The sequence below is a fragment of the Chrysemys picta genome, chromosome 3, assembly GCF_011386835.1.
Source record: "Chrysemys picta bellii isolate R12L10 chromosome 3, ASM1138683v2, whole genome shotgun sequence".
NCBI classification, from domain to species: domain Eukaryota; kingdom Metazoa; phylum Chordata; order Testudines; family Emydidae; genus Chrysemys; species Chrysemys picta.
The window spans coordinates 47,079,463-47,107,179 of NC_088793.1; the positions used below are offsets into that span (position 1 = coordinate 47,079,463).

General features: G+C 40.7%; 1 protein-coding gene and 2 long non-coding RNA genes across 4 annotated transcripts in view; 2 read left to right on the forward strand and 1 right to left on the reverse strand.

Annotated features, from left to right (window-relative positions):
- Positions 1-15,012, forward strand: part of AGPAT5 (1-acylglycerol-3-phosphate O-acyltransferase 5) — a 119,724-nt gene extending 104,712 nt beyond the window's left edge. For both annotated transcript variants that reach the window (XM_005289706.5, XM_005289707.4), the window contains 2 exons: positions 10,557-10,680; positions 12,399-15,012. In XM_005289706.5, the coding sequence (XP_005289763.1) occupies positions 10,557-10,680; positions 12,399-12,624 (350 nt within the window). In that variant the 3' untranslated portion in view covers positions 12,625-15,012. The remainder of the gene's footprint in view (positions 1-10,556; positions 10,681-12,398) is intronic.
- A 109-nt stretch (positions 15,013-15,121) lies between these two features.
- The window catches only part of LOC112058959 (uncharacterized), a 46,937-nt gene continuing 34,341 nt past the window's right edge, over positions 15,122-27,717 (reverse strand). Inside the window, exon 3 of the long non-coding RNA XR_002888137.3 lies at positions 15,122-15,882. This is a non-coding gene — a long non-coding RNA (uncharacterized LOC112058959). The remainder of the gene's footprint in view (positions 15,883-27,717) is intronic.
- On the forward strand, positions 24,720-26,222 carry LOC135982219 (uncharacterized). Its single transcript, XR_010599464.1, has 3 exons — positions 24,720-24,854; positions 25,669-25,706; positions 26,085-26,222. It is a non-coding gene; the product is annotated as an uncharacterized LOC135982219 (long non-coding RNA).

Below are 27,717 nucleotides of genomic sequence, written 5' to 3' on the forward strand. Positions count from 1 at the left end.
GCTGGTTCCCCTGAATAACAACTGCCCCTGTCTTCAGGGAGTGTCTCTTTTCAACCTTGCCAGAGTTCTTCTGTGTTCCTGGGCCTTTTCCGGAGCTGATCAGAATCAGTTTTGTAGGTTTGCTGGAGGAGAGGTAGAAACATCAAGCTAACAGTTCTGGCATTGTCCGTGAATGATGTTTGTTAAGAGGTGGCAATCTTGAGCTATTCTTTTCCTTCCAGCCTGTTTTTTCCAAACAGCCTTCTATTGAGCTAACCCAGTATATTCACACAGTAAGTATCCCAGTAATCTGCCCAACATACAGTATTCATATGTTATTACAGAGCAGCTTCAAATCTCTCACAGTGTGTCTCTACACTAGAGGAGAGTATTTACCGTATATTTTCAGTCTATCTGACAGAATGGAAGGGGTTTATTCAGTGAACAAGGCCCTGTAAATACTACTGTTCTCTGTCAAATATTGTCTTGTTTCAGCTAAACAGTTTGCATTAGCCCTTTCAACTGTCTGATCTCCTGTGCTAATAGTGTGCCACTTACCTTTTTAGAATAGCAAAATCTAATTATTTGACAGCCTCCATCTCTAGAGCTACATGTCTTGGGAACCTCGATCTACATGTAATTTCCTGAAGAGATCCTGTAATTTAGAAGTTTCTAATTGCCTGTTTTCTTTGGCCTTAAGAGATTAACAATTTCATGATGGATTTATCTTTAATCAAGTAATTGTTCCCTGGATTGTCAGACAGAATGTCCCCTTCCCCACAATGCTATTTCCCTGTACAAGGTTGCTGCCTTTCAGCAGCCAACATTGCAATGGAATGTCACCATTTTTCACTAGAACCAGCCGTGAAAGGGTTTTCTGTCAACTGGATTCAAGATGGTTACAGATGTGAATCTGAGAGATACTCTGGCACTCATAATTAATGTTTGATTTACTTATTGGTTGCTAATTTTGGATATAAAACAGTAAAAAGCAGTGAGATAGTATGTCTTACTCTACAAATCAAATCCATTAATAATGGTTTGAGTCTAAAGGTTCAGTCTAGACTAATGATTGTATGAACCGCAAAGTAAAAAACATTATAAAATAACTAACGGATGACACTTGCAGTTTGGACAAGAGCTTTATTGACATGAGTTGTCACCATAACAGGCAGGGCTTATATACCACAACTTTCAATATTCTATTGCTAAAAGGTTACATTTTGAATTTTATTTCTATTAATAAAATCTGCTTCAAGTCAGATTTCAACCTCCTGTGATGTCATGTTCAGTGTGTTCCAAACATTGCCAAGGTCCTTCAAGGTTAAAGGGGAAATCCGGATCTGATATTGATATATATTGTAGTATATAGGTAGGAACTGGTTATTGTGTTTTAAATAGTTTGGGAGCTCTCTAGTAGCCCTCTATCTTCAATTGCAGAAGCCATTAGAACCCTCAGAGCAGCGGTGAACATAGGTACCTAGGTCTTTTGGTTTTACGTAGTTAATAAACACGGTTATGTGGAATGCCAACTTTGCCAGTGTGGTTTCCCATATTCTTAATGTTGTACTGAAAGCAAGGATGCAACAATTAGCATTGAGGATGTGATGATCCTCATCCAGGTATACAGGTTAACTGGAGCACATGAAACACCTTTGTTGTGCCAATGCTGAAAAAGAATGGGGCTGTCCTTATCTGTGAGCATTTCAAGGTTACCATTAACCCAGTATTCTTTACCTAGAATAGAGAATATGTTTGCCTCAATAACTGGTGGTATGCTGTTCTCCAAGATCAATCTAGCCCGAGCCCATCTAAAAATGGAGATTGAAGACAGTGAGAAGAAGTACCTCACAATTAACACACAAAAGGTCTTATTTCAATATAACAGGGTAGTGTTTGGAATAGTCAGCACCCACTTTTTAGTAGCAAGACCCGTATCAGGAATTAGGGTGTTCCGAGTACTCAGTGTTGTTTGGATGATTAACTGGTCACAGGATCTAGTGATGTACACCACTTTGAGAACCTCCCAAAGGTACTCGCAAGGCTGGCTGAATATGGTCTTGAAGCAACTAAGAGAAAATGTGAATTTTTCAAAGATTCAGTAGCATGTAGTGGCCACATCATTGACAAAGATGGTTTCTGTAAATTCCAAGAAAAAGCTGAAACTATCCTTAAGGCACCCGTAATGCAAAATGTGTCAATCACACTCCTTTCTGAGGATGGTCAGTTATTAGCATAGGTTCCTACCTCATGCAGCAACAGTGTTACACCTCCTGAATGAATTGTGACCCAACGGACAGAAATAGCTTTGGTCCCTACAGTGTAACAAGGCTTTTGATGAAGCCAAGAAGCTCATATAATTTGAGCTCACTTAAAGGCATATTTACTCACTTAAAGGCATATTTTCTATTAATTTAGCTTGTGACACTTCCTTGTATGGAATAGGAGCAGTAATTTCATGTGTAATGGAAGATCATACTGAAAAAGCCTATTGTCTTTGCTTCTAGATCGCTTACCTCAGCAGAATGTAACAATGCTCAAATTGATAGAGAAGGGCTGAGTTTAGTCTAGGGAGTTAAAAAGTTTCACCCGTATCTCTATAGGAAACAATATACTTTTGTTACAGATCAACTGCTATTTTCAGTTTTTAGAAAAGGAGTACAGGCAATCACTGCAGCACAGTGACAGAAATGGGCAACATTCTTGGGTGCTCACTGTTCCAATATTAAGTTCAATGGTACCAGCCAACATGGTAATGCAGATTGTTTATCACATCTGCCATCAGAAGTGGCAGGAAAGGATAATGAAGTGGAGGCACAGAGAGTAAATATGTTCTATATGGCACAAATTGAGCCCTTGCCAGTAACAAATGCCATGATACAATGTGAAATTCAAAATGATCCAGTACTGGCTAAAGTTCATGACATTACAATGAGTGGATGGACTCAGGCACACAAATAACTGTGTCCAGTTTTCTTAGCTTGAAAAGATTGCATAATATGTGACACTAGAGTGGTTATTCCTATTTAGCCAAAGTCTCTCAAACTACAAGAATTACCCAAAGGACATTTGGGAATTGCAAAAGTGAATGTCCTGGCCAGGAGTTTTGTGTGCTAGCCTGGGATTGATAGACAAATAGTGAAAATGGCAAAACAGTGTCAGGGTTGTCAGCAAACTCAGTACATGCTCCATTGCATCCTTTGGAGTGTCCAACTACCTTGTGGCAACAAGTCCTTACAGATTGTTTGAACCATTTATGGGACATATGTGTTTGGTTGCAATAGATGCTCATTTTAAATGGCCTGGAGTATTCTGTATGAATTGAGCTAGTTCAGTGGAAGTGTTAAAACTTTTGTTTTCAAGGACAGGAATTCCTGAACAGACTGTAAGTTTCAATGGAACTCAGTTCACATACAAAGAGTTCCAGTTGTTTGTCTGAAGAAATGGTATCAAACATGTTGACGTTGCACTGCATATGTTTCATGGAAATATGCTTATGAGTGTGAATATGATGTAACTGGAATATGCTTTCTGCAAAAGGTCTCTTGTAAGGTATCATAACAAAGGTTATAACCTACTGAATATATTCCTCCTATTTGTATGTATGTATCATTCTTGTATCTGAAGCTAGAAATATGAAGTATAACTGTGAGATCCTATTGTAAATATGCAAAGTGTTTGCCATTGATGGTGGTTTAGAATCTTGATGGCTCCCATTGACTAGGACAATTGATTGTAAATGTGGGTAATGAAGAATGAGGTCTCACAGAATATGTGACTATGTCACATGATACTGGAATCCATCTTAAATCTGATACTTTTCCATTTAGAAGGAGGGGTGGGGACCCAGAGAGACAAAAGATTCCCACCTTGTGCCAAAGCTATAAAAGGGAGTGGAACAGAACAAAGGGGGCTGCAGTCATGAGAAAAACATCTTAGGTGGAAAACAGAGGCTGTTGGAACTAACAAGGACTGTACTAGGGGAAAGGACTGGGCCCAGACTAGGAAGGAGTCTAGTCTGTGAAAGAAGCTTATTGGAACCCAGTATAAACTTTATACAGAGTAAAACGGATTTATTTGGGGTTTGGATCCCATTGGGAACTAGGTGTCCGGTGTTGGAGATAGGTGACCTGCTGAGCAGTTTTTGGTTAACGTCTTCAGCTTTGGGGGCGTGGACCAGACCTGGGTCTGTGTTACAGCAGGCTAGAGTGTCTGGCTCAGCAAGGCAGGGTTCTGAAGTCCCAAGCTGGCAAGGAAAACGGGCTCAAAGGTAATTCCAACACATCAGGTGACAGTCCCAAGGGGGTCTCTGTGACTGAACCTGTCACATATGTCACATTATATTTTTACCATCCTGCCACAAAGGGATCAGTCAAAAGATTTATTCAGATACTCAAGCAAGTGATTCATGCTACAATCCTGGATGAAGGTAGCTTGCAAACAGGTTTGTAGATTTTCCATTGGCCTATAGGAATTCAGTACATGCTACTACAAATCAGGGACCAACAATGTTTATGGGTCATAATTTAAAATCTCACCTAGACTTGTTAAAACCTGATCTACAGAAGGACATTTGAAAGAAACAGTGTGATCCAATGGCCACAAATAGTCCCACTGCGCACCTTCATGGAGGAGGAAAAAATCTTAGCAATTTCCAAGAATTCATGGAAGCCTAGTGTGATTACATCACAGATGAGTCCCCTGTCTTATTGGGTAGAAGTAGCACCAAATATGTAATGGAAAAGACACATAAACCAGTTTTTGAGCACAAATTCAACAAGATATTCTACACCTGTGATGCCTATTGAAAATACTGAGCCTTCAGTACGGCTACAGACAGTGACTTGTGATAGTGCCAGTGAGCCTTGTATCCCTGTTTCTTCTACAAACGACCCTAACACTTCAGAGCAGGAAGATGCTGTTGATACAGCTATACCAGAAAGTGCAGGCACTTTCAGAAACTGTTGCTATGCCTATGAGACATTATTTAGAAAGAAGTCTTTAACCACCCCTCAAACTTAATTTGTAGTGTATGTATTAGTACTTTATAAAGTAATACATTTATAATATTTTGTATGTCCTTTCATGCAAAGGGGGGAAGACTATATAGTGTATAGAAATTGGGTAATATTTCTTTAAATAGTTTGACCCACTACAGGTCTCCCAGTCTTCTATTGCAGAAGCCACCAGAACCCAGTCACAGCAGCAGTGTACATAGGTAGCTAGGTTGTGTATATTTGTACATAGTCAATAAACACAATTATTTGGAATCCATCTGTGACAGTATGAGTCCACAAAAAACTAATTTCTGGGGAGAGAAGAGTTTGAGGCTTTTCATATACATCATTCAGTGGAAGTTTTATATTTATATAAACAGTATTTTTGTGTTTCGGGGAGTGTTTGGTTTTTGCTTTGCAGTTAATCTTTTATGGACTCGTCTTTGCCTTCCTCGATACAGAGGACTAAAAATGTTAATCTATTTTGAAAATATGGTATGAATATATAAAAAGTGGTGGAATTTTACTGGAGGCCTAGCTAGTGAAATACCATTGACTAGATATTTGTTTAAGACTGAAATACATTTGGGATCTGATTGTCCCTTGGAGACTATCAGTGACGTTTTTAAGAATCCAAATAATACATTATAACTCTGTGTGCTATGTTACCATGAATTCTTTCTTGTATACTGGGCTTGGAATTTCACTGTGTACTAATGAATTTAACATTCTTGCCCTTAAAACATAGTAAATTGCCATATTTTCCTTCCTCTTGCTTTGATTGGTCATTAGTATCATTATAAAAGTTTTGTGCTTTTAGATCTTAAGTTGCTGCTAAATCATTTTGTAAGACTGAAAGCTTTTATTAGCAAGTTATCTCCCATATGAGAGTCAGTACACTTTGGTCCCATGTGAATTATTAATGTTCATTTAACACATATTATACTTGGTTCTTGATTTATGATCATAACTAAAGTTGTCCCCAATCAAAAGTTTGATACAGTGCATGATTCTCAATTATGTTGTATCTTTTGCAGAAAAGTTCAGACTTGTTTGTTCCTCCTGTTTATTGTAACAAATTCTGGTGATATCTGAGATTTGCAAAGCCTGTCAAATGTTGGTTTTTAGGGCCAACAGCCCTAAAGTTGAATTTAATTTGTGCATAATAAATTGCTACAATAAGGTTTCTTAGCTTAATTACAAAAGCCTTTTGGGAGTTAAACTGATGTGAAATTAAGGGTCATGGGACTACCACAAATTTCTGGAGATTATAGTGATAAAATCCATCTGTTTCTTCTCAAAAGCGACAGCTCAATAAATTGTTTTTATCCATTGGTGTACTTAAGTAGTTGCAGTGACATTGTATGTCTAAAAAATAAAAAAATGGATTAGTCACATTAAAGCCTAATGAATAGCATAATAAAAATAGCTCAAGTAGCTGGCATGATTGTTTGCATTTGAGCATTTTGTATAGATGTACTGGAGGGCAGTTTAAAAATGGTCCTGGGGCTGAGAGCAAGGGGATTAGGGTGGGGAGGGAAAGGATCTTTTAACACTTGTAGCGACAGATAAGAAAGTAGCACAGCAGCCTTGGATGCAGGCCAATCTGGCCATCCAGCTGCAAGGGTGAGTTTGATGCAGATATGAGTGAAGGAATTAGGTTTACATAGTGAGGAAACCTTGATGGGTAGGAAGGTTTAGGACACATGCATTGGCACTTGCTGGGGAGAGGCAGCATCAGTGCTCAGATATATGGAATTTCTTTGCCAGGAAAGAACAGTTTCTTTTTAGGTTTGATTAAAAAATCACATTGTTTTTGAGCAGCAAATCATGAGGAATCAAATCCTCCTTTGTTTAGCTATATGGCTAAAACTACAGAAACTTTGAAACATTTTTTTCTGTTTGCTTCTATTGATCTACATATGTTCTATTCCCTTTTGTTATCAGTACAGTAATGGGGTAATATAGTCCTTTGCTATTTTACAATGACATTGGGAGCTAATCAATATTCTTCTACAGAGTTTGATAATAGTTGTAAAAATGCCATATGGCTGTTATCAATGGTTTTGAAATGCTATTTTAGACTGGTTGGGGTTTTGTTTATGTTTTTACTTAATTGTTTATAAATAAATGTCAGGAAAGAGCTATTTGTAGAATAAAATCATAAAATAAAACTTGAAATGATAAATGTACACTATAAAAGTTCCACCATACTCCAGAACAATATTTTTAATATCTTTTAAAGGTAAATGGATACATTTGTATATAGTGGTGGTTCTCAAACGTTAGCAACCCAAGAACCCCCATTTTGAAGTAAAATTTTTCAGGGACCCACCAGCCCCCCTGCTCAGGCCACACCCCTGCCCCAGCTCTTCCCACCCCCTCTCACTACATCCCCCTTCCCTCCATCACTCACTCTCCCCCCCCACCCTCACTCACTTTCGCCAGAATGGGGTAAGGTATTGGAGTGCAGTAGGAGGTGCGGGCTGCGGGCTCTGGGAGGGAATTGGGTGTGGGAGGAGGTGCAGGGTGTGGGCTCTGTGAGGGAGTTTGGGTGTGGGAGGAGGTGCAGGGTGTGGGCTCTGGGAGAGAGTTTGGGTGTGGGCTTTGGGAGGGAGTTTGGGTGTGGGATGCGGTGCGGGCTCAGGGCTGGGGCAGGGGGTTGGGGTACAGCAGGGGGTTCAGGGTGTGGGCTCCAGCCGGGTGGCGCTTACCTCGGGCAGCTCTGGAAAGTGACCGGCACATATCTCTGGGCAGCGGCTCCCAGGCGGAGGGGACCAGGGAGTCTCTGCGCCCCATCCCTGCCCGCAGACACCACCCCCCGCAGCTCCCATTGGCTGCAGTTCCTGGCCAATGGGAGCTGTGGAGTCGGCGCTTGGGGAGGGGGCAGCGTGCAGAGACCCCCTGGTGCCTCCCCATCCCCAGAGGCCATAGGAATGTGCCGGCCGCTTCCGGGAGCAGCACAGAGCCAGGGCAGGTAGGAAGCCTGCCTTGGCCCTGCTGCACTGCCGGATGTTTAGCACCTAAAATCTCCCGGTTTGGCTTCAGTAGCCCCCCGGAAGATGTGGGGGATGGGGAGGCATTGATCAGCAGGGACCGCAGACCCCCTGGAGTACCCTCGGGGACCTCTAGGGGTCTGGGGACCTGAGTTTGAGAAATTCTGGTATATATGGTAAAATGCTGCATAAAATCAAGTTGAAAAAAGACTTGATATGACCATTTGTTTTGATACAACCATTCCAACCATTTGTTTCCTATAATCCATTTTTGCATATTTTAGAAAGTTCCATGTTAAGGCTTCTCTCCCTTGCCCAGAGGATGAGTTGTTCCCTAATGAAAGTTAGTTATTAGCATTTATTAAGACACAGATAAAGCCCCTTTGGTTTTAAAATATGAATTGTGTACTCTTAGGCATCCCCACTCCATTAGTTTCAGGATTAGAATCTAAGATATGGATCTCTCATTTGTTTTGTTAAAGTATTTCAAAATCTTAAATGTGTGAAAATTGAAATACTTAGAAACTGTTTTCCTCTAAAGAGACAGTCTGTGCCACCTTCTAAAAATTTTGTCCTGTATCTCATATTCCCACATCAAGATGTCATGTGTGGTTTCATTGTGCACCCTCCCCATCCTCACATTTAAAAAAAAATGTCAGGGAATACTAAGATCTGGCAAGTATAGTTTTTGCAGCATGGTACCACATAATAGATACTGTTGTGGTTGTGCAAGAATAAGGATGGGTTTCAGCTGTGACAGGCTATGATGTGGTGCATATGCCTCTGACTCTTTGCTCAAGTTTTAACTATACCTCAAAATACCCCATATCTTGCATGGCTACACTGTTCACAAAGTAAAATTACAGCCACTTATTAGATGCACTGTGGCCATCTGTTTTCCATCTGTTGTCTGTCTATAATATATAAAGGCATTTTTGGACCCTTTTCAAGTTTAACATTGTCCAAATGTTGAGGTACTGCCACCTTCCCCAAAAATGCAGTATCGGGATGAAAAGGTGTGTTGAGGGTTTCTGTTGGGACACCATGGTTACTACCTTTTAAACTTACATTTTCATCATTATTCATGAACACAAAGTGATATCAACAAAAAATCCAATACAGGATGTAAGATCCGCTAGTATCTAACAATTTAAACAGTTTAGTTGAGGTAATAGCTTCCACTAGGCTGTTCATAATTGGCTTTGTATTTGCGTAGTGAACTGCTCTAAGCATAAATATAAGGTGAAAAAAAAAGATGAGAAGCAACAATCAAGCAATATAATGCTCTCTATAAAAATAGAAAAGTAAAGAGGTGTCAGAGGATCTGTCTCCTAAGCAGCGGGGGTGAAATAACTCCAGGTGACTATATTTTAAAACAAGTTTACCATCATTGAGATGATATTGATTATCAAACAAAAACATAAGTATACCCTGTTCTCTATCAAGAACACAGAGAAGCCAAGATTCACCGCCTACAACTAACATCACCTACAACTGGCATCACCTACAACTTGACTCGGGTGATGCCAGTATAAAAGAGTCCTTTATATATCTCAGACAGCCACATTAACTAAAGGGAAAAAATACCCAAGTCCTGTGTAGTTCACTTTCCTTTAACAAACTATGATTACTGTGTTCTGACATTAGGGTGTAACTTATTGATTTAGGATGCATAACAAGCCACTCAGGCTATTTCCCCAGAATCTTATTGAAGTATTTTCATTCAGTGTACGTTAAGTAAATGAAATACCTGATCTGGGAGTAAAAGATACTATCAATCCTACACAGTCCATTCCAACTAAGAATAGGTTGGAATTTTCACTCGCTTTACGCTATTCTATCAGGAATGACTTGATATTGAAATCAGTAGCATTATACAATGTAAAAGTATGTAATCCCAATCAAACCCAGTGACTATTGGCAATTAACAGAAGACAGAAGAAGTGCATGTTTTGAGGACTGCATTTGATTTTTATTTATTACACACTTAAATTATCGGTTATTTTGATTCTAACCCACATCCTCTTAGAGATGTCCAGGGAAGTTACAGTACAGTAGTTTGAATTTTGTTATACAATATTTCAAGCTAGGAGCTATTTTTTTTTTTTTTAATCTGTAACTTTTTATTTTAAAAGGGACAAGAAATGGGTATTAGATCTTAAACAGTTTAAACCAAAATCTAAAAATCATAGGCTGGATAATTTTATGACCAATAACATATAATAAAATATGCTGAAACAGAGGTAATCAAATCACGCAATACAGAACATCAGCTGATTACTACTCGGATTTGGAAGGAACTTTCTCCATGTTGTACAATTGGGTTGATGGATTGTTGGAGGGTTTTCCACACTGGATAAGATAATGGATAAAATTTTCAGAAGCACCTGGGTCACTTAGAAGCCTAAATTCCCCCAGTGACTTAGGTGCTTTTGAAAATGGTACTTAGGTTCCAAAGTCACTTAAACATTTTGAACATTTTGCTCTATATCTATCTTTATTATTTTGTATTTATTTGGAGAATGTTTTTTCTACCATGTAAAAAATACTTACAAGACTTGGTTGTGGTTTTTTTGTTTGTTAGAGTTTCTGTGTAAGGAATGCCCAAAAGTTCATATTTACCTTGATCGGATCGAACTGAAAGATATTCCAGAAGAACAGATGTATATGAGAAGATGGCTTCATGAACGCTTTGAAATAAAGGATAAGTGAGTAGCGATAGTCATGTCACAGCTGAGACTTAAGATTTGATATGCTTCAAAGTAACTTATTTTTAGTATTAACACAATGAACAGTCTTAGACCTCCTAAACATTTCCATGGACCAGCTCACCCACTCTGCTAAGAACCCAATGGTAGGGGTCTGCTGGGGGACCCAGTTTCCCCCAAATTGTTCCATCGATGGGGATAGATGGTGTTTCCCACATTGGAATGTCCTATGGGGGCGCGTACACACAGTGGATCCACATGAGAGTCTGGCATACTTACAGAGGTCTGTGCCTCCACATCAGCTCAGATTCCCCTCCAGTTCTCTCTTGTTCCCATGCAGCATAGTTCAGCAGGAACTGGCCTGCCAGAGTTTCCTCAGTTGGCAGCTGCTCTTAGATATAAATAGGTAATAACTAATTCATCTAGTGAGTTCCTAACCTTCTGTATACCGGCATACATCCTATAAGCGAAAGGCTGCCACTTGTGACTCAATGGGTTCTGTAGGGATATATACCATTTCAAACTCACAAGGCTATAATTGTCCCTGGTGTAACTTCACTGAGGTCAATGAAAGATGAATTTGATCTTTGAGCCCATGTGGAAGGCAACTATAGATCTAGGCATATATATATGGCCCTCATCACCATAGTATCTGAGCATCTCACAATGATTAATAAATTTTCTCTTCACCACACTCCTGTGAGGTAGGAAAGGACTGTTATCCCTATTGTGCAGATACAGAACTGAGTCACAGGCAGAAGAAGTGACTTCTGCAGGGTTACACAGGAAGTGTGTGGAGCCAGGAACTGAATGGAGGTCTCTAGGCCCAGTTCAGTGCCCTGTTCACTAGATCATCCTTCCTACCTAATGACAGGTTTCAGAGTAGCAGCCGTGTTAGTCTGTATCCACAAAAAGAACAAGAGTACTTGTGGCACCTTAGAGACTAACAAATTTATTAGAGCATAAGCTTTCGTGGGCTACAGCCCACTTCTTCGGATGCATCCGAAGAAGTGGGCTGTAGCCCGCGAAAGCTTATGCTCTAATAAATTTGTTAGTCTCTAAGGTGCCACAAGTACTCCTGTTCTTCCTACCTAGATACATTACTGCTTGGCATGTGCATATGAAACATTCAGTATTTTCAGAATTTAGTTACATACTAAAATATTACTCTCCAAAAACAGTAGAAGGAAACTGTTTTTCTTGCTGAGCCAATAAAGCCACTGTAGACATTTTGACTTCAACATGTAAGAATAAAATGTTCGTGTTTATTTCCAAAATCCTTTGAGTCTCCTGAGACTTCATTATCTTCCCTGTTTTGTTACATGCAGACACCTTTCCTTTTGTTCACAGAGTTGCTTTTGTTATGAATTATTGACAATAAAATATTATTTTATTTAATATTATTTTACAGGATTGGGGACTTGTTTTGCTAGGTGCTGAGTAAATATAAATGTAGGCACAGTAATATACATTGAAAAGAATTGTATGACTGCAAAAATCATTTCTGTTGTTTTAAGGGATTAAGTTTGAGAACCCAGGTACAGAGCATAAGTTTGTTTGATTGTCAATATACCTATAGCATGTTGTCTGTTACAAAACTGTTGCTATTCGCACTGCTAAATAAGTATTTGATAGGTAATAGAGGATAAGATATAAAATTATTAGATGAAAGAAAACTGCGTTAAACATGAACTAACACATGAATTTGTCTCTCACAGGTTACTAATAGAGTTTTATGATGCAAAGGATTCTAAAAGAAGAAACAAGTTCCCAGGGAAATGTGTTCATTCCAAACTAAGTCTCAAGAAAACTTTACCATCCTTGCTGTTTCTAGGTGGCCTGACTGCTAGTATGCTTCTGACAGAATCTGGAAGGAAACTTTATGTAAAAACATGGATATATGGGACTTTAATTGGCTACCTTTGGGTTAGTGTTAAAGCATAAGTAGATGCTAGTCTCCAATGAGAGAAATGTGCTCTCTTGTCTTGCACATTGCACCAAACTTTTTCCTGAATTTATAAAGAAATGTAAATAAAGCCTTATTGATTGAACATTGGATAAATTGGAATTTCTGACTTACACCTCTGTGTGATTGGTCTGGGGAAAATATACTTAGTTTTACAAATTTGCTACTGATTTTGCTGTAAAAATGACAGATAAACTGAGTTTTATTACACATTGCTTTCCCCATGAATGAACATCCATCTGTATCTGCTGAAGATTAGTAGAAGTATGTCTTTATAGATACATAACTTAAGTGGACCAGTGAATGTATTTACTAACATTAATTTAGGGGATATATATATTCTTCTACTACTATTATTCATGTTTAGTTTTTGTTACTTTTCAATTCATTGCAGCAACTCAGTTATATCTATCCTAGCTGCATTACAGCTAACAGCAAAGCTAATGTTCTTCAGTATCTTGCTTTTCAGTTTTATCTAAATATGTTCCTCAGAAGCTGATCAAGTAAATTCATAAATCATGAAATGTTATGCAAGGCAGAGAAAAAGTTCCTAAGAACTGTTGTTCATCGGGAAGAAGTTTTGTTTATCTAGTGCATGGTCTTTTGATTGCATTGCATTATTACCTGATTTAATTATTTTACATATGCAAAACATTTAATTATAATTAATATTATTGAACCAACAGCTTATTTTGTGCACCCTATGTTTGTGCAGAAGAGAATATGTGCAGTATAATGAAATGTTAAGTTTAATTGTGGCCTAACCAGATTATAACCTACCTTATGTCTAAATCGGCAATAGTTTGTTGAAGATTCAGCTCAGCTAATAGAACTGTAGAGTGTATGTGCCATAAACAGTATGAACATTCAGAAGTTTCCTGTTACCTCATCAGTATCTCTAAGCAAATTGATGTAATCTGTATAATACATAGTAATACTATTACTTCAGCAGAAGTGTAGATTATGGTAACAAGGAACTTTCAGATGTTCCTACTAAACTTAAAGCATGTGCCTTTGTCTGCTAATCTATGATTTAGTCTGATATTCATTGTCAAGAAATCATTTAGTGTTATAATATTACATTAGACTTTCACTGCGTCCTAGTTGATGTACACGTCAGATGAATTGAAGATTTTGGTGTTGATACATATGGTTTGCACAGTAGAATAATTGTGAAAGAAATGCATATCTGACCAGTATGTCACCTGCTTGCAAATTTATATTTTAAAAACCCTTGTTGTCAGCAGGCCTGTGGTTCCCGTGGCTATTGTGCCTGAGTGTTACGTGGGGAAATTCCATTTCCTCTTTTCCAGGGAATAGGCTATCTGCACTAGGGTCCAGCTAGAGAAGAGGATCCTGTATTATCTTCTTCCACTAGGAAATCAGACTCCCAGCATCAAAACACAAGACCTAGAGTACGCTTTTATCTCACTTCTCCAAGCTTTAAATGTGCATCTCTTATTAGCTTTAATGGCATTTACATGGCATAAACTCCTTATGCATTAAAATAATAACATACATCTTGAAATTATCATTGTTCTCAAATTCCATCATAGTCAGAATAATTGAACCAAGTGCTTGCTTTTAATACATATTTTTTTTAAAAATTTATAGAAGAATATTTACAAGTCCACCTTAAAAATGATGCAGTACAATTTTCAGTTTGCAATTCTGTATCCTTCCATAATGGATTTTGTAACTGGACATATTTATATCATTCATTTATGCAGGAGGTGTTGATGAACCATCTTAAAACAATGACAGGGAACAATGTTTAGAATAGTATTGTTGTGAGGTTCTGAAACCATGGAAAAATAAGCCATTTTATGTAACAGGCAAACGTGCTTCCCATGTGCATCATACAGCTTGTGCTGTTCTCAACAGAATGGCCAATGGATACAATCAGAACGCAGTGTTCTCCTGTTAATCTGACTTTGACGTATGAAATGTAAATTTACAATGAATCCTCACTGTGTCATGATTTTGTGTAACAGTCCAAAAGTTAAGAATAACACTTAACTGTACAACAAAAATAAATGCAAACTGCTTAACTCACTTGTAGCAGAATTACTGTTGTTTTGGAGGTCCTAATGACTACAATTTTGGATCTCTCATGTTAAACTATCTAGAATATAATTGAGTCAGTGAAACAAAGCAACTGGCCTGTTTATTTTGAATGTCATTCTCCTGGCTATTCTTACACAATTTTTTTTCTCGCAATTAGTTTATACATTTTTGAAAATTGTTATGTATTTGCTCATGTATTGGGTGTTCAGAGCATTGTATGCTATTTCTTAATATGCACTGATGTCAACTTGAAATATTTCTTTATTAAAAAGAAAAGAGCCAGATGCTCATTCAACTTTTTTGCTGTTCCTATTCTTGTTTGAAGTATTTTTTAAGCTTTTATGTTTGTAACTGTTTACAGCTGAATTATTATTCTTTACAAAAACAGTCAACATGCATGATTCTAACACTCTTCAGTAAAAAGGTTTGTGTGAACAAAAGTCAAATAAAAATGCCCTTGTCTTTCTTTTCTGTGCTGCTAAAAAGTTTCAGAAACTTGGAATGTTTTATAAATGCCCATGTTCAGTACAGTACTAAGGAAATGGTTAGACCATGATAATAGCTTCGGAACTGAGAATGCCTGCAAGATTGCGTATATAGTATTATTAATCATGTTTATTACGGCAGTGCCTAAGTACCAATGCAGAGTGGAGCGCTGTACAGAGTAGTTGACAATCCCTGCCCCCCGAAGAGCTTGCAGTCTAAATAGGCCAGGCAGACAGAGAGTGGGGGGCAGGGAGGAATAACATGCAAAGCAGTGTGATGGCACAAGCCATCACTTCAGTGCCATGACTTTTTTGGGAGGGGAGGGGAGTGGAGTTAGGAGGGGATAAGCTAAAGGGAAAGGAAGATGAGTGAGCATGACAGGGCAGGAAAAGGGGGGGCAGTTGTGGAGTGAAGCTGAGATGAGGAGATGCAGGTTTGGAGCAAACAGCCAATTAGTACAGAGCAGAGGAAGTCCAGTCAAAACTGTAGCTGCTTCTGTTACTGCTCCTCCAGACGAGTCTCTGGCTGGCTCCACTGTGGAGTTCTTTTTCACGAAAGCCACGGTGGGGGTGGGGTAGTGGAGAAGGGAGGCACCATCTGTGTCCTTGTGCCCCCAGAGTTGGGGAGGAGCCTTCCTTGCAACATTGTTCAGCTTTGTGTAGCTCAAAAGATATGACTGCTCTCTATAAATGGATCAGAGGGATAAATAGCAGGGAGGGAGAGGAGTTATTTAAGCACCAATGTGGACACAGGAACAAATGGATATACACTGCCCATCAACAAGTTTAGGCTTGAAATTAGACAAATGTTTCTAACCATCAGAGAAGTGAACTTCTGGAACAGCCTTCTAAGGAGAGCAGTGTGGGGGGGAAACCTAATTGGCTTCCAGACTGAGCTGGATACATTTGTGAAGGGGGTGGTTTGATGAGGCTGCCTACAATGACTTGTATCCAATCTGCAATTGCTAATAGCAAATATCCCCCATGGGCTGGTAAGGGCACTAGATGGGGAGGGGTCTGAGTTACAATGAAGAATTCTTTCCCAGGTGTCTGGCTGATGAGTCTTGTGAAAATTGTCAGGGTCCAACTGACCACCTATTTGGAGTCAGGAAGGAATTTTCTCCCAGGTCAGATGGGCAGAGACCCTGGGGTTTTCCCCCCTTCCTCTGCAGCATTGGGCATGGATAACTTGCAGTTTTAAATTAGAGTAAATGGTGAATTCTCTGTAACTTGACATCTTTAAATCATGATTTGAAGACTTCAGTAACTCACCCAGAGGTTAGAGGTCTATTACAGGAGTGGGAGGTGAAGTTCTGTGTCCTGCAATGTGCAGATCAGACTAGATGATCCTTATTGTCCCTTCTGGTCTTAGTCCATGAGTCTATGAAAACTTGTCTCTCACAAACAGAAGTTGGTCCAATAAAAGATATTACCTCACCCACCTTGTGTCTTAGTTTGGCATGTTCAGTACTGCTAGATTTTGTGAATGGTCATATATTTTAGGTGTCTGTGTACCAACAGTAAGGAACGGAAGTGGAGGTTTTGTGGGGCATGTTTATTTGGTGAGAAATAAATAATGGAAGGTTTTTAATTTTAATTTTTAATTTTATTTTAATTTTTTTTTCTCACACAGAGAAGGAATTCCCTAGTCTGGGGACTATAGGATTAACTATGCCCACAAAGGCCATAGAAACAGATAATAGGCTACAGATCTTATCACCTCCCAGCCTTCTGCCTTATAAGCCTGGGAACTGCAGCACAGCCTTTGGGCTGCAGTGAACAGATCTACTCCAAGTATAGGAATTTAAGTGGAAGTGGTGGCGGTTTTTGTGAGCTCACCCTTGCCAGTATTTTTTCTTCTTTTGTTCTTCTGGCCTGTCTCACTGATGTGGAGTCCTGTGGCTCCAGTGAGAAGGAGCTTGGAATGTTTTACAACAACTTGCTGAACATGAAATAAAGAGGAATATTATAGTTATGTTTGCACAAGTCTGGTCCATGATGCAATTCAAGCAACAAAATATACAGAGAATCGAGTGAGTGAAAACCAGTGAAAAATACCAATGCATTTCATTAATTTAAAATATCTAGTGTAACTTATGGTAATTGAGTTCCCTATTTTGTAGTTCATGCAACCTTGTCTTCTGAGAAATGGTTTGGCTTCTTATACTTTCTATTTTATGAGCTGTGTCCCTGTTCTGAAGGGGTCATGACCCATAGTAATGGATTGGATTTTGCTGTTCTATGTGTGGAAATTAAATATTTACACCAGGTCTATATTAAACATACATTCCACTAGAAATGAGGGTGTGGGGGGAATAATATCAAAGGAACATACTATTGATTTTGAATGTGCACAATGATAAATAAATATTGAAATTGGAACCATCCCTTCTAAATGGTCACTTGTATCTGGTTCATGTTTATACAGTGAAAACTTATCCTTATTAGTTATTCTTGTACAAACTGAATATTTCTAGGCTGCTCTTTAATTTTTTTATCTTGTATAAAATTAAGTCTCCAGTAGAAACAACTCTGCTTTTTGTTAGATTCTCAATGTGACCACAAATGCGATGTAGGATTTTCCATCAGACCAGAATTAACCTAACCTACAAACCTGGTTGTATTATCTGTGTGTGTTTTAGGGCAGCCATGGCCAGGGGAGTCCCCAACAGTGCAGCTCCATTGGCCAGAGCTACTGCAGAGGCTCTGTGCAGAATATCCTGGCCAGCTGTTGATGTCCCAGAAGTCATATGGGGGGATGGGAGCCTGCTCTGATTTCGTATTCTCTTGAATTCAGTGGACTTTATATCAGACTGACGGAGGAGAGTCAGTGGAGTATCCAGCTGACACCAGAAGGCTCTCAGATTTGGCAGATATCCTTGCATTATCTTACCAGCACATTTTCAACATGGCGCACAGGTAATTATACACACTAAGTCTTGGTGTTATGAGCACTTTCCTTTTTTTAAGCCTTTGGAACCTTGATTTCAGAGGTTTAGGTCATTTATTTAAAAAAAAAATACTGTGTGTGTGAATTTGTGCTAGTAAAATACAAGATTGACAGCTCTGCAGAACAAGGGATGTGCTGGTACAAGCTTCCCTGCTGATGTGCTTCAACCATGACCTTAGAGAGGGATTGCCTCTAGGGATGAAATATTAGTTCAGTCTCTATAGAGTAGCTATAAATCTGGCTGGGCATGACTACGCTTGCATATAGCTTGATTTGAGTGCAAGGTTAAACTGTAAACAGGGTGTGACAGGCTGGGTGCAGGAGATGGTGTTTTCAGGTGAGTTGAGGTAATTGGGAACTCCCTGAATTGATAAGCTTCAAATGCAGATAAGGTGAGGACACAAGTGATTGGTCCTTACATGATCTATACGATGTCCAAACCAATTAGATTCAAGAAGTATAGATGTTAGTAGCTAGTAAAAATGTGCATTGGGTGTGATATGGTTTGGAATTATGGTGTTACCCTGTACCTAAGCCACCTGTATCGGGGCCTGGCCAGCATGGGCTTAGGGCTGTTACATGCCTAATAAAAGTAACCTGAGTGACGAGTTGGAGTTGAACTGAGGTTTTTTGGATCCCAGAAAACTGGATGAAATATTCTCCCAGAACTGGACAAGGTGCTTTGAATAAGCCAAGTGGAAAAGGTCTTTGAGAGAATCCCAACACATAGCCCATTCATTCCTTGGCCTCTCTTTTAGGACTACTAATAAAGAAGCCAGTTAGTGTGATTAATGTGTGTGCATCTTTTCACTAGGACATGAACTTAGCCTGTATGAAATGACTGACTGGTCTATCTACCAGCCATCCCATAGTAACCACTTTCAATCTCTACCTGCCCAGGCTTCATTAGAACCAGGAACTTGGAGCTGAATGCTCCTTACTGTCCTGTTACCCTCTCCAGGGCCTGTGCAGTCATCTGGGTTCAGCCATTTTATGAAACCGGATTTCATGTTGCAGTTCTTGACTGGGGGAAATTGCTGGGCTTTGGTGCACAACAAGGAAGGAGTGGAAGGAAATTTATTTTCGTGACTTAAGGGTTAATTCTTTGTACTTTAAGGAAGCATTTACCTATTCTCCGTAAATTGTAGTGAGGACAGGTATACTCCACCTACCCATTTTAATGTTCTCGTATATCATCATGGCACCTGTGCCCCCATGGCTCCCCATTACCAGTTTCTGTGAAAAGATGTGGGTGCGCGTGCACACACCTCTCTTTCCCCCTCTCCTGGTCCTCTACAATGCTAGTAGGAGAGTTCCAATTACCCAGCTGGAAGCCAGCTGTACTCTTCCTGCCCAGCTGTTTTCTGCAGCTGGCCAATGCTTGAGCATGCAACCACTGTGGGCCCCATGGCAGGAAGCATCTAACTCGGTCTTCTGCTGCAGGCACATGCCATCTCCCCAGTGCTGCTGCTCTACAGTCAAGTATTTCTCAGTCAGGACTTTTGAGTTCTGTTCCCAGCTCTGTCACAGACTTGCATGAGTCTTTCCAAAGAGGTTTTTATTTGATCAAATCAGAGCCAAATGTCGTGTCTACTTTCCAGTACTCGGGAAACTAAACTGTTCTGTGGCAGGCAGAGAAGAGAGATCAAGGTGCTGCCAACACCGGAGGTCTCTACCGCATGGCAGGGAATTGATTAGGTGGGATGTTATGCTGAGATGATCCTAGCAGGTGATCCCTGCTCCATAGAATCATAGAATATCAGGTTTGGAAGGGACCTCAGAAGGTCATCTAGTCCAACCCCCTGCTCAAAACAGGACCAATTCCCAACTAAATCATCCCAGCCAGGGCTTTGTCAAGACTGACCTTAAAAACCTCTAAGGAAGGAGATTCCACCACCTCCCTAGGTAACCCATTCCAGTGCTTCACCACCCTCCTATTGAAAAAGTTTTTCCTAATATCCAACCTAAACCTCCCCAACTGCAACTTGAGACCATTACTCCTTGTTCTGTCATCAGGTACCACTGAGAACAATCTAGATCCATCCTCTTTGGAACCCCCTTTCAGGTAGTTGAAAGCAGTTATCAAATCCCCCCCTCACTCTTCTCTTCTGCAAACTATGCTTTGGAGGAAGCTGAACCTCCCTTCCACAAGTCCTTGCCAAGCTGATATTGGGAAAATTCCTTATTCCTGATGCTGATGAGGAAGATGAAAAAAAACAACAACCCAGGATGCATCTGGCTAGTTGTGCATAGACGGGAGGGGGAAGGATTCTTCCTGACTCTTGCAAATGACCAGCTGAAGTCCTAAAGCATGAGATTTGATTACATTATTTGAATGCAGAGCTGCAGGGGTTATGAGTATGCTGAGAGCAAGTCTGAACTTCCTGTTCTCTCCATGACCTAGAAGGGGGGGAAGGAGGCAGATGGATGTGGGGAGGGGAGTGATTTGTGGTCTTTGCTTGGAGCTAAAATGGAATTCATGTCAGGGGTGGGATTAGAGTACCTCATAAGGATAGGGCCTTAAATGCACTCTGCCTTTACACAAGACAAATCCAACATGTCCCTGACCTCAGGAGCTCACAGACTAAATAAGGGAAGATACAGAAGCAGAAAAATTCCACCTGTTTGTATCTCTGTTGTGTGAGAGCAAAACAAGCTCAGTGCACTGTCCTTGTGGCGTGAACTGGACTTTGCTGAGGGACCCCAATCTCTCTCTCTCTCTCTCTCTCTCTCTCTCTCTCTCTCTATGAAGTGAGGATGCTTGTGGACCCAGGGTATTGACTGAGTCTCCTCTTTATCATTCTGACTCCCAGTGAAAACTGTGCCATCCCCAGTGGGATATCAGTAGCAACAGAAACAGGCTGGTCCTGACATTGGGCTCAGCCTAACACTAAAACTGAAGGAGAGAGGGCTGGTCCTGACTGAAAAGAGCATTGTGAAACCCCCTTGATCAAGCCAGCTGCTCTGAAGAGTTTCTGCCGAGTGAAATGGCTGTACTTTGAGTAGCACTGAGAGCAAATGGTAACTCCTGGGAGTTGTAGTTATGGTGCCTCTTGCTCCTTTTCTCCTCTATGGGCATGGCTCTCAGGCTGGACTCTGACAGTGCACCTGCAGTCACAGGACTCCCGTGATGCACCACACAACTCAATGAGAGATGAGATCCCAATTCATTTTGGATCCTTAGCAGAGAATGGGGACACAAATCCCCTGAACTACAAATTCCCTGGCTTCCAGTGTCCTTGCCCAGCCAGTCACAGTCTTCCCATTCCTCTCCAAGGCCCCTAGTCCCAATCTACCCCCACCATCCTCACAGGTACATCTCTTGCCGCTGTGCATTCAAATCAGGAAGCTTCCACCTCCATGCTGCCTGAGCCCAGCAGAGGGATCAATGAGAGCACAGGAGAGACAGTCTCCCTGCTTTCAGTTCTGGTGCCCAGCCCTGGTCTGGCCTGAAGCAACCCAGAGCAGCAATTCCAGGGAAAGTCCTGTTTAGCCCTGGGCTGAATCATGCTCAGTGTGAATGAATCTTTGGAGATTTTAGCTGCTAAAATCTAATAAAGCTCTAGTGAGAATGTCCAAACTGAGACTTTTCAAAGGCTGATAATTTTGCCAAATTTGATTGGGTTTTCATGGGGACAGCAAAAGGCACATCCCTGTCACATAGCCCACCCCTTCTGTCAAATTTCAAGTCCCTGCTACAAAGCAGGGGAGTGCTAAAACTTTTCAAACAAAAGGTTGCTGGAATTTTGCCAAAACAACATATTTTTGCCTAGCTTTGTTCTCAGAAATGGCTACAACATTTTGGCTGAAATTTTCTAAAAAATTCAGCCTGAGGCACTCGTCATATGAAATTTCAGCCAACATGAATAAAGTTTGGCAAAGTGATAGGGAACGGAAAACAAGGTTTTATAATGGGAACTGTTGGGCAACAGTTCTGCCAGCTCTATCTATAATATCTCTGTTTCTGACACTGATGATTATTCTGGCATCTAGCTCTTCCCCAAGTAGTTTCCAGAATTAGGATGTGAACACTTGCTATACCAATTTTTCTGGTTTCTAAATTACCCATTGGTATTAAACTTAAAAACTTTTCTTCCTTAACTCCTAGGAAACTCGCCACTGGATATAACCTTGGGTTTGGCCAGTTTCCAGGCTTTAAAAGTAGGCCGCTAAGGAGGTCTGTGCCAGAGGAGAATAAGGGTCAGGGGCCACAAGAGGAAGGAGCTGTGTAGAAGTCCTTCCTACAGTCAGTCCTGCTTTGCCTTGCTACTTCTTCTTGGTGGGAGCTGCCTCCCTCCTCTCCTCAGCCTAGGGAGCTGCAATGTAAGGCAGCATGTCTCTGTAGCAGAAGCTAAGGGGCTTCCTGTCAGGGAGCCCAGAACAGCTGCATGCTGAAGAGCAGGACCACTGCTAAACACAAGTGAGCAAGGAGGATAAGCCTGATGTCTTGGGGTGGATGGGGCTCTTCAAAAACTTGTAGTGGGAGTTAGCAGAGGGCTTAAGAGGAGGTGATCTTATTTACACAGGAGAGAGAAAGAGAGAGAACTGTGTTAGCATAGGACATAGGCTATATGCAAGGGAGGCTGCAGGTCCACAGGATAAGTATATTAGTCTGAGGCATTACAGGATATTGTAGTCTACTACTTGTCCTGAGGGAGGGAGAGACCTTGCTCACCAGGTGATTTCTCTCAGCTCTAGTATTTACTACCATCTAGTGGTGAGATGGAAAATACCAGCTGTACTCAATTTCCATTTAACCCTATAAATAACGGGGAAAGGAAACAAGTTTTTCTCAATCTCCAAGCTTTAGAGATGCTACCCAGCTCCGTGCTGTCCCGAACCATCTTTTCAATTTCCTGACAGACAAGAAGGTAGGCAGCTGCTGAGAAACATTTTCAAGTTAAGTTGTTATAGTTAATATAGATGTTGTTTTTCGGTGAGTGGAGCTACAGTGGGGAAATTCTCAGCTAGGCTACGGCCTTGACTTGCTGTTTGCAGATGGAAATTGTGTCCATAAACAAGGCCTCTATATGAATTACAAATGTGGGTCTTAGCAGTTTTACATGTCTACTACCTGTTTTGTACCTGCCATGAAACTATTAGGATTTGTGCCCACAGTTCAACTGCAGCGCAAAATTGTGTGTGCAGATTTTATGCTTATAAAAGTCATGGGTGCAAACTGCCTGAAAAAAGGTGCTGATCTTTCTTTCTATGAAAGTTTAATATATTTTTAGCAAGAAGCCATTATCCTAAATCTCCTGTGTCTTTATTCTCAGCACTTAGGAAATTCTGTTTCTCCAAACTGATACAGAAGCACAGGATTTCTATAGGATTCCCTTTCAATGTGGCACAATAAAACTGTCTCATGTCTGGTGCTGGTTTACTATTAATGCCATAACAACTTGTATTACTATTCCATAGAAAGGTAAGGAGGATTCCTCTTACTCCCAACATCAGAAATTTAAAGTGCTGATACACTGAAATAATTGACTGCTCCAATTTTGTAAATGGACCTTGAAAATGCACAAGAAACATACTTGACTGACAGTTCAGGCTGGATAAAAGCGCTATATTAAAAAAAACCCTGAATAAATAATTAACATTTTTTGTTCCATAAATAAAAGCACACACCTCATATTTTAATATCAGTAGTCTTACCTTTCTAAGGTGATGGATGTGCCCTTTCTCCCCTGCTGCGGAAGCTCCCGAGATGGGGCTGGGAAGGAGTGGGGAGTCTCTCCTTCACTCCTGCACCGCCCCCCAAGCTGGGGCTGGGAGAGAGGGGGGTCTCTCCCCCACCACAGCAGCCACAGAGCTGAGGCTGGGAAGGAGGGCCAACTCTCCCTGGCAGCTGCAGCCCTGGAGCTGGGGAAAGTTGCCTCTTTCTTTGGCCACTGCAGCCCTGCACGTTCCAAATTCCCCCCACCCCCTCTTCTCAGCCCACTGCCCCCTCCCACCTACACCCTATTCCCCCAAGGCCACCACCTCACCTTACATCTGCATCTTCTCCAGGGTCCAGGCACCTAATTAGTGGAGCCACACCTGCGTGGCTCCACTAATTAGGTGGGAGGCCCTTCATTCTCTCATGTGCAGCGGCCCAGGCACACACCTTAGAGGGAACTATCCGCGGACCACAGTTTGAGAACCTCTGTATTAAACCATTTGGAACCTCCTTTGCTGTTGCTTTTAGAAAACAGGGGCACAATGATGAATCTTATTGCACTATATTTTATTTAGGAAGCCTGCATAATGCACAAAGGGATAGATTTAATGTTTGAGAATCACTTTGGCTTGCTAATAAATCACAAAATTTCTCTAGTGTTTGTTTTGCTTGGTGTTTGCTTGTTAAAACCTGAACTGGGTGGGTGGGAGCTGAGAGAGCACTAAGGAGCTGCAGCCACAATGTGTTTTTACTGACTGATTTCATTAATTGAAAGCAAGTTTTTAAACAAGCCACCTGGCTCATAGGATGGACTTTTAATATATAGTTTCTCAATGTGGGGCAGTTGGACCTGCATTCATCTCACATTCTCCATTGTACCATTGAGCCCCAAACAGCTAGCCGCTCTTCTGTGCTGCATCCTGGCTTCCAGAGCTCTGTGGAAATCCATGGAAGGCCACCTGTCATCATATACTGTCCCTTCAGTCTGAGCGCTGAGAGCATTTTGCAGACATTGATGGACTGAGCCTTACAGTGCCCTGTGAGGTAAGGGGTAATGTTGTTCCTGCTCTGCATATGGGGAGGCTGATATTTGGAGAAGGTGATTGGAAAGCCAAGGTCACACAGAGAGTCTGTGGTAGTGTAAGGAATAGAACCAAGTATGACTCAAAGGAATCTGTGTTTGTGTGGAGAATTAGAAGATAAAATCTTGCCTTCGAAGGCTCTAAATCAAAATATCCTTAAGCCCACAAGCACTGAGTGCAAATCCATGCCTCACTCCTCAGGACTAACAGTTTCGTGGGTTATATCCCACAAAAGCTTATGCCCAGATAAATTTGTTAGTCTCTAAGGTGCCACAAGGACTCCTCATTGTTTTAACTTTCTATTATGTTCTCTATTTTTGCAACACCAGAGAGAGAGAGAAGGAGGGAGGAAAAGAATCAGTTTCCCTGACTCTGACTTTCATCACTTATAGCAGAATACTGTAGGGATATTCCCCTCCCAGTAGTGTGCGGGGAAGGGATACAACCGCCTTTGTGAACTGGTTTGCCTCCAGATCCAATGTTAAACACCTCAGATTCTGCACTTAAGTCTTTGACAGTTTATCTGTATTGTGGGGTGCCCTCAGGGAGGATGTATTAACAGGAGTATCCTATCTAAGACCCAGATGCTAATTGTACCGTTCTACTCAGCACCAGTGAGGATTCAGCTGGAATATTGTGTCCAGTGTTGGGAATCACACTTTAAGGAAGACGTGGACAAATTGGATAGAGTCCAGAGAACATCAACAAAAATAAGAGATTTGGGAAACCTAACCTATAAGGAAAAGTTAATATAGTTGGGCATGTTTAATCCACAGGAGAGAAGACTGAGAGGGGACATAAGTCTTCAAATATGGTAAGGGCTCTTTTAAAGAGAATGGTGATCAGTTGTTCTCCATTTCCACTGAAAGTAGGGCAAAAAGTAATCATCTTAGTTTGCAGCAAGGAAGATTTAGTTTAATTATTAGGAAAAGCTTTTTAACTATATGGATAGTTAAGTACTGGAACAGGTTACCAAGAGACTTTGTGGAATCCCCATCATTGGCAGTTTTTTAACAGGTTAGACAGCCCCCTATCAGGGATGGTTTGGGTATGCTTAATTTTGCCTCAGCACAGGGGATGGACTAGATGACCTTTTGAGATCCCTTCCCTCCTTACATGCCTATAATTTTGTGATCTCTGATCCATAGGTCCTGTGCTATATCTGAGTAGTAACTATTCTGATTACCTTCAGGTGGCACTGGGGACCCTGGTTCTCTTAGCTCTTGGACTTCGTGATGGGCCTGCCCTGTTCATCTTAATCTTCTCTTCCAAGGAAGAGTCTCCTTGCACAACTCTGTCTGCCTTCCTGTGCTTTATGGTTTGGAGCTCAGAGGAACAAGTTCAGAGAAGAAGCCTTCTCCCAAGAAGTTGTGCAGATTATGGCGCGGGAGCCAAAGGAAGCTCAATCAACAAATTGTACCCAGACAGTTGATCCAAACTCATAACTGTGAAGCACACAGACATACCACACCCCATGCTGGTTTGGATTTAGGAATAGATCTGCCATTGTATATGCTCTACTCTTCACTAGTTCCTGGCTTCTTAATAGTTGGTGCCATAGTGCTAGCTGTATTGAATCCTATCTGAAGATAGGAAGACATAAGAAGAGGGTTGCCAACAAACTCACTTGCTATTAAGATACATTCCCAAATGAAATATTAGGGCACAATTCATCTTCTGGGAGTGGTTACTGTACTTCATACACTGAAAGATGGACCACTGCTGTGATCCAGGCTGGCAATTAATATGTTCCTATTGCCAAACAAACAAGCAAAAAAAGAATAAAACTCTCAGACATCTGCAGTTTGGTCTACATAACTATCGGGGAACACTCTAAAACATAAAAATGATAATTCCACAAGCTATATTTACAATATTACCACAGATATCTTTAAAAGTTCTCTTTAAGGTAATAAAAGGCATTGTATCAATAATCTTGTAGGATGGTAAAAAAAAGATCAGATGGGCATTAACAATGTTAACAGCTGTGTATAGTGTGGGGGGGATTGGGATTCCCAGGTTTTGCAAAATATTCCTTAGAGCCTGATATCGCATCCTGTTGCCAACGGGTTCCAGCTATACTGTTCCTTTCTACTTGTGTTTGAAAGTTTGTATAAATAATAAGCTTGTTATGCTGTTGATATGAGTTATTTGTCCTATGTGGAAGGCTCACTTTCTGTTTGGTGTTGATAATCTTTTAAACATTGCTGTTGTTTGACTTTCCATGCAGAGTGATACACGATGAAAGGCTACATTGTATTATGTTACATTTTAATAGTGTTTCTCACACTGACATAATGAAATACCTGCAGTGGAGCCAGAGTGTCCAAGGCATCCTGGTGTGTATTCAACAATATACGAGATGCAGCTGTGCATATTTCAACTATTGGTGGTCAAAGAAAACTGAAGAATCTAAAATGGAGGAACTTGTCTAGTCTAACATTACAGAATTGGACGCTGGAACAGTTCATAGTTTATTTATGGAGAGACTTGGGGCCTGTATTAAGTTAACAGCTGAACAGTGGAAGGATAGACCGAGTAGACTGATCTGCCTAGAATAGATAACTGTTGTAATTTTTATAACAGTATGTATCCTTCCTATAACCCATAAGCTATACTGCCTGCACTGTGCTGTATCCCCTTATCTGTGTATCTAACGCCCACTCTTACTGCTTATTCAAACAATAACTTGTACTGTCAACAGCTTGGTTTAATAGTTATTTTAAAAGTGGGAGGAAAAAGCAAAAGAAAAGGAAGAAAGTGGTGCTGGGAAGAGCCCTGCACTGCAGGGGAACAGACTAATTGACCTAATAGGTCTCTTCCAT